Source organism: Hypanus sabinus, chromosome 31 (genome assembly GCF_030144855.1).
Source record: "Hypanus sabinus isolate sHypSab1 chromosome 31, sHypSab1.hap1, whole genome shotgun sequence".
NCBI classification, from domain to species: Eukaryota; Metazoa; Chordata; class Chondrichthyes; order Myliobatiformes; family Dasyatidae; genus Hypanus; species Hypanus sabinus.
The window spans coordinates 35259179-35266761 of NC_082736.1; the positions used below are offsets into that span (position 1 = coordinate 35259179).

General features: G+C 55.6%; 1 protein-coding gene across 1 annotated transcript; it reads right to left on the reverse strand.

The window, feature by feature from the left end:
• Window positions 1-903: 903 nt before the first annotated feature.
• LOC132383715 (mucin-2-like) lies at window positions 904-6986 on the reverse strand. The gene is made up of 4 exons (XM_059954904.1): window positions 6627-6986; window positions 5364-5583; window positions 4858-5293; window positions 904-4197 (listed from the first exon to the last, which is right to left on the reverse strand). Exons 1-4 carry the CDS (start codon window positions 6984-6986, stop codon window positions 3942-3944), a joined length of 1272 nt encoding a protein of 423 aa, XP_059810887.1. The 3' UTR covers window positions 904-3941.
• Window positions 6987-7583: the final 597 nt, after the last annotated feature.

Below are 7583 nucleotides of genomic sequence, written 5' to 3' on the forward strand. Positions count from 1 at the left end.
GCCCCTCCTGTCAGCGGAAACGGTTCCACCAGGGGTTAGTACCTGAGCCACACGCGAAGGCCAGGAGCTGGATTTGGTAGTCGAGGGCCATTTGAAGCGCACGCCATCGGAAGAATTGAATAGGTAGTGCGAGCTTGTCCCCACTACCTCCCCTGGCCATAAAAACCTTAAGGAACCAACTGTGCTGGCAAGTTGCTAAACCGCACGCAGACTGAGGCCGATCTTGTCCGGCAGTGTGGAGCACACCCCTTTAATCCTCTTCTGTCCATATACCCGTCCAAGTGCCTTTTAAACGCTGCGGATGTCTCACGGCCCCCGGTAATCTGTCCACACAGTGCTGGCATTGTTTGCGGATTCAGCCCGAGCCCGGTTCCCATGCCAACCAACTCCCCTGCCCCGGATACTTAGTGACCCCCGCTAATCTGTTCCCAGGCCGCACTGTCTCCGCCCGTCGGAAAGAGAGCCGCCTCTCTCCCGCCGAATGCAGAGGGGCAGCAGACCTTCGGGCCCGGCGAGATTTTGCTTGCTGAGTCCCGCTGGCCTAGGAGCCTGATGGTTGAGGGGTAATAACTGTCCCTGAACCTGGTGGTGTGGGACCTGATTGTTGAAGGGTAATAACTGTTCCTGAACCTGGTGGTGTGGGACCTGATGGTTGAGGGGTGATAACTGTCCCTGAACCTGGTGGTGTGGGACCTGATGGTTGAGGGGTGATAACTGTTCCTGAACCTGGTGGTGTGGGACCTGATGGTTGAGGGGTAATAACTGTTCCTGAACCTGGTGGTGTAGGACCTGATTGTTGAAGGGTAATAACTGTTCCTGAACCTGGTGGTGTGGGACCTGATGGTTGAGGGGTGATAACTGTCCCTGAACCTGGTGGTGTGGGACCTGATGGTTGAGGGGTGATAACTGTTCCTGAACCTGGTGGTGTGGGACCTGATGGTTGAGGGGTAATAACTGTTCCTGAACCTGGTGGTGTGGGACCTGATGGTTGAGGGGTGATAACTGTCCCTGAACCTGGTGGTGTGGGACCTGATGGTTGAGGGGTGATTAGTTCCTGAACCTGGTGGTGTGGGACCTGATGGTTGAGGGGTAATAACTGTTCCTGAACCTGGTGGTGTGGGACCTGATGGTTGAGGGTTAATAACTGTTCCTGAACCTGGTGGTGTGGGACCTGATGGTTGAGGGGTGATTAGTTCCTGAACCTGGTGGTGTGGGTCCCGATGGTTGAGGGGTAATAACTGTTCCTGAACCTGGTGGTGTGGGACCTGATGGTTGAGGGTTAATAACTGTTCCTGAACCTGGTGGTGTGGGACCTGATGGTTGAGGGGTGATTAGTTCCTGAACCTGGTGGTGTGGGTCCCGATGGTTGAGGGGTAGTAACTGTCCCTGAACCTGGTGGTGTGGGACCTGATGGCTGAGGGGTAATAACTGTTCCTGAACATGGTGGTGTGGGACCTGATGGTTGAGGGGTAATAACTGTCCCTGAACCTGGTGGTGTGGGACCTGATGGTTGAGGGGGTGATAACTGTCCCTGAACCTGGTGATGTGGGACCTGATGGTTGAGGGGTGATAACTGTCCCTGAACCTGGTGGTGTGGGACCTGAGGCTCCTGTACCTTCTACCTGATGAATGAGGGGTGATAACTGTCCCTGAACCTGGTGGTGTGGGACCTGAGGCTCCTGTACCTTCTACCTGATGGTTGAGGGGTGATAACTGTCCCTGAACCTGGTGGTGTGGGACCTGAGGCTCCTGTACCTTCTACCTGATGGCTGAGGGGTGCTAACTGTCCCTGAACCTGGTGGTGTGGGACCTGATGGTTGAGGGGTGATTAGTTCCTGAACCTGGTGGTGTGGGTCCCGATGGTTGAGGGGTAATAACTGTTCCTGAACCTGGTGGTGTAGGACCTGATGGTTGAGGGTTAATAACTGTTCCTGAACCTGGTGGTGTGGGACCTGATGGTTGAGGGGTGATTAGTTTCTGAACCTGGTGGTGTGGGTCCCGATGGTTGAGGGGTAGTAACTGTCCCTGAACCTGGTGGTGTGGGACCTGATGGCTGAGGGGTAAAAACTGTTCCAGAACCTGGTGGTGTGGGACCTGATGGCTGAGGGGTAATAACTGTCCCTGAACCTGGTGGTGTGGGACCTGATGGTTGAGGGGAGATAACTGTCCCTGAACCTGGTGGTGTGGGACCTGATGGTTGAGGGGTGATAACTGTCCCTGAACCTGGTGGTGTGGGACCTGATGGTTGAGGGGTGATAACTGTCCCTGAACCTGGTGGTGTGGGACCTGAGGCTCCTGTACCTTCTACCTGATGGTTGAGGGGTGCTAACTGTCCCTGAACCTGGTGGTGTGGGACCTGATGGTTGAGGGGTGATAACTGTCCCTGAACCTGGTGGTGTGGGACCTGATGGTTGAGGGGTAATAACTGTCCCTGAACCTGGTGGTGTGGGACCTGATGGTTGAAGGGTAATAACTGTCCCTGAACCTGGTGGTGTGGGACCTGATGGCTGAGGGGTGATAACTGTCCCTGAACCTGGTGGTGTGGGACCTGATGGCTGAGGGGTAATAACTGTCCCTGAACCTGGTGGTGTGGGACCTGAGGCTCCTGTACCTTCTACCTGATGGCTGAGGGGTGCTAACTGTCCCTGAACCTGGTGGTGTGGGACCTGATGGTTGAGGGTTAATAACTGTCCCTGAACCTGGTGGTGTGGGACCTGAGGCTCCTGTACCTTCTACCTGATGGTTGAGGGGTGATAACTGTCCCTGAACCTGGTGGTGTGGGACCTGAGGCTCCTGTACCTTCTACCTGATGGTTGAGGGGTGATAACTGTCCCTGAACCTGGTGGTGTGGGTCCTGATGGTTGAGGGGTGATAACTGTCCCTGAACCTGGTGGTGTGGGACCTGATGGTTGAAGGGTAATAACTGTCCCTGAACCTGGTGGTGTGGAACCTGATGGTTGAGGGGTAATAACTGTTCCTGAACCTGGTGGTGTGGGACCTGATGGTTGAGGGTTAATAACTGTTCCTGAACCTGGTGGTGTGGGACCTGATGGTTGAGGGGTGATTAGTTCCTGAACCTGGTGGTGTGGGTCCCGATGGTTGAGGGGTAATAACTGTTCCTGAACCTGGTGGTGTGGGACCTGATGGTTGAGGGTTAATAACTGTTCCTGAACCTGGTGGTGTGGGACCTGATGGTTGAGGGGTGATTAGTTCCTGAACCTGGTGGTGTGGGTCCCAATGGTTGAGGGGTAGTAACTGTCCCTGAACCTGGTGGTGTGGGACCTGATGGCTGAGGGGTAATAACTGTCCCTGAACCTGGTGGTGTGGGACCTGATGGTTGAGGGGTGATAACTGTCCCTGAACCTGGTGGTGTGGGACCTGATGGTTGAAGGGTAATAACTGTCCCTGAACCTGGTGGTGTGGGACCTGATGGCTGAGGGGTGATAACTGTCCCTGAACCTGGTGGTGTGGGACCTGATGGCTGAGGGGTAATAACTGTCCCTGAACCTGGTGGTGTGGGACCTGAGGCTCCTGTACCTTCTACCTGATGGCTGAGGGGTGCTAACTGTCCCTGAACCTGGTGGTGTGGGACCTGATGGTTGAGGGTTAATAACTGTTCCTGAACCTAGTGGTGTGGGACCTGATGGCTGAGGGGTAATAACTGTCCCTGAACCTGGTGGTGTGGGACCTGATGGTTGAGGGGTGATAACTGTCCCTGAACCTGGTGGTGTGGGACCTGATGGTTGAGGGGTGATAACTGTCCCTGAACCTGGTGGTGTGGGACCTGATGGTTGAGGGGTGATAACTGTCCCTGAACCTGGTGGTGTGGGACCTGAGGCTCCTGTACCTTCTACCTGATGGCTGAGGGGTGCTAACTGTCCCTGAACCTGGTGGTGTGGGACCTAAGGCTCCTGTACCTTCTACCTGATGGTTGAGGGGTGCTAACTGTCCCTGAACCTGGTGGTGTGGGACCTGATGGCTGAAGGGTGATAACTGTCCCTGAACCTGGTGGTGTGGGACCTGATGGCTGAGGGGTGATAACTGTTCCTGAACCTGGTGGTGTGGGACCTGATGGCTGAGGGGTGATAACTGTCCCTGAACCTGGTGGTGTGGGACCTGATGGTTGAGGGGTAATAACTATTCCTGAACCTGGTGGTGTGGGACCTGATGGTTGAAGGGTAATAACTGTCCCTGAACCTGGTGGTGTGGGACCTGATGGCTGAGGGGTGATAACTGTCCCTGAACCTGGTGGTGTGGGACCTGATGGTTGAGGGGTGATAACTGTCCCTGAACCTGGTGGTGTGGGACCTGATGGTTGAGGGGTGATAACTGTCCCTGAACCTGGTGGTGTGGGACCTGAGGCTCCTGTACCTTCTACCTGATGGTTGAGGGGTGATAACTGTCCCTGAACCTGGTGGTGTGGGACCTGAGGCTCCTGTACCTTCTACCTGATGGTTGAGGGGTGATAACTGTCCCTGAACCTGGTGGTGTGGGACCTGAGGCTCCTGTACCTTCTACCTGATGGTTGAGGGGTGATAACTTTCCCTGAACCTGGTGGTGTGGGACCTGAGGCTCCTGTACCTTCTACCTGATGGCTGAGGGGTGCTAACTGTCCCTGAACCTGGTGGTGTGGGACCTGATGGTTGAGGGGTGATTAGTTCCTGAACCTGGTGGTGTGGGTCCCGATGGTTGAGGGGTAATAACTGTTCCTGAACCTGGTGGTGTAGGACCTGATGGTTGAGGGTTAATAACTGTCCCTGAACCTGGTGGTGTGGGACCTGATGGTTGAGGGGTGATTAGTTCCTGAACCTGGTGGTGTGGGTCCCGATGGTTGAGGGGTAGTAACTGTCCCTGAACCTGGTGGTGTGGGACCTGATGGCTGAGGGGTAATAACTGTCCCTGAACCTGGTGGTGTGGGACCTGATGGCTGAGGGGTGATAACTGTCCCTGAACCTGGTGGTGTGGGACCTGATGGCTGAGGGGTAATAACTGTCCCTGAACCTGGTGGTGTGGGACCTGAGGCTCCTGTACCTTCTACCTGATGGCTGAGGGGTGCTAACTGTCCCTGAACCTGGTGGTGTGGGACCTGATGGTTGAGGGTTAATAACTGTTCCTGAACCTAGTGGTGTGGGACCTGATGGCTGAGGGGTAATAACTGTCCCTGAACCTGGTGGTGTGGGACCTGATGGTTGAGGGGTGATAACTGTCCCTGAACCTGGTGGTGTGGGACCTGATGGTTGAGGGGTGATAACTGTCCCTGAACCTGGTGGTGTGGGACCTGAGGCTCCTGTACCTTCTACCTGATGGTTGAGGGGTGCTAACTGTCCCTGAACCTGGTGGTGTGGGACCTAAGGCTCCTGTACCTTCTACCTGATGGTTGAGGGGTGCTAACTGTCCCTGAACCTGGTGGTGTGGGACCTGATGGCTGAAGGGTGATAACTGTCCCTGAACCTGGTGGTGTGGGACCTGATGGCTGAGGGGTGATAACTGTTCCTGAACCTGGTGGTGTGGGACCTGATGGCTGAGGGGTGATAACTGTCCCTGAACCTGGTGGTGTGGGACCTGATGGTTGAGGGGTAATAACTATTCCTGAACCTGGTGGTGTGGGACCTGATGGTTGAAGGGTAATAACTGTCCCTGAACCTGGTGGTGTGGGACCTGATGGCTGAGGGGTGATAACTGTCCCTGAACCTGGTGGTGTGGGTCCTGATGGTTGAGGGGTGATAACTGTCCCTGAACCTGGTGGTGTGGGACCTGATGGTTGAGGGGTGATAACTGTCCCTGAACCTGGTGGTGTGGGACCTGAGGCTCCTGTACCTTCTACCTGATGGTTGAGGGGTGATAACTGTTCCTGAACCTGGTGGTGTGGGACCTGAGGCTCCTGTACCTTCTACCTGATGGTTGAGGGGTAGTAACTGTTCCTGTACCTGGTGGTGTGGGACCTGATGGCTGAGGGGTGATAACTGTTCCTGAACCTGGTGGTGTGGGACCTGATGGCTGAGGGGTGATAACTGTCCTTGAACCTGGTGGTGTGGGACCTGATGGTTGATGGGTAATAACTGTCCCTGAACCTGGTGGTGTGGGACCTGATGGTTGAGGGGTGATAACTGTCCCTGAACCTGGTGGTGTGGGACCTGATGGCTGAGGGGTAATAACTGTCCCTGAACCTGGTGGTGTGGGACCTGATGGTTGAAGGGTAATAACTGTCCCTGAACCTGGTGGTGTGAGTCCTGAGGCTCCTGTACCTTCTACCGGATGGTTGAGGGGTGGTAACTGTCCCTGAACCTGGTGGTGTGGGACCTGATGGTTGAAGGGTAATAACTGTCCCTGAACCTGGTGGTGTGAGTCCTGAGGCTCCTGTACCTTCTACCTAATGGCTGAGGGGTAGTAACTGTCCCTGAACCTGGTGGTGTGGGACCTGATGGCTGAGGGGTAATAACTGTCCCTGAACCTGGTGGTGTGGGACCTGATGGTTGAAGGGTAATAACTGTCCCTGAACCTGGTGGTGTGGGTCCTGAGGCTCCTGTACCTTCTACCTAATGGCTGAGGGGTAGTAACTGTTCCTGAACCTGGTGGAGTGGGTCCTGAGGCTCCTGTACCTTCTACCTGAATTTAAAGTTCCCGACCCTCTCCACCTCTGATCCTCTAATGCGGGCCTCCGGTTCCCTCCCGAAGTCATTCATCAGCTCCCTGGTCGTGCTGACGTTGAGAGAGGTGGTTGTTGTTGTGGCACCGCTGGGACAGATTTCCAGTCTCCCTCCTGTGACGGTGGTGTCGTCAGCCAACCTGAGCAGGACATCGGAGCTGTGCTTAACCGCACAGACACAGGTGTAGAGCGGGGGGAGCAGTGGGCGAAGCGCACAGCCCTGTGCTGGTGGAGATGGTGGAGGTGTTGTTGCCGATCGGAACTGAGCGGGGTTTGCAAGTGAGGGAATCCAGGGTCCAATTGCACAAGGGGGTGTTGAGGCCCAGGTCTTGGAGCTCATTGGGGGGATGACGGTACTGAGTGTTGAGTTGTAATCGATAAGGAGCACCCTGGAGTATGTATCTTTGTGTCCAGATGTCCCAGGGGTGAGCGAAGAGCCAAGGGGATGGGATCTGCTGAGGGCCTGTTGCGACGGGAGGCAAAATGGAGCGGATCCAAGTCGTTGATATGTTTCAACACCAACCCCTCATAACACATCATCTCCATGGATGTCGATGTAAGCGATAGTCGTGGAGGCTGGTCACCGCGTTCCTCAGACGGCCGAAGCGGGAGGTTAACAGCCCAGCCAGTCGGTCAGCCCATGTCCGTAGTGACGGCCGTCTGCACGGGGTGATTGCCGAGGGCCGCCCACACGTATGATCACTGGGGGCTGTGGGAGTCCGTGATGGTCAGAGCGGACAGCGAGCTCATCCCCGGATTTCATAAGGGCCGATAGCGTTCAAGCCCTGCCACAACTGTTTCAAGTCTGGTCCAGAATGGCCACCTCGCCCGTGAGAGGGGCTTTTGGAGATCGTACCCCGATCTCTTGTAACCTTCTTGGTCTCCAGACCCGAACGCCTCCGACCTGACCCTCCGCAGATTACCGATCTCACGGTTC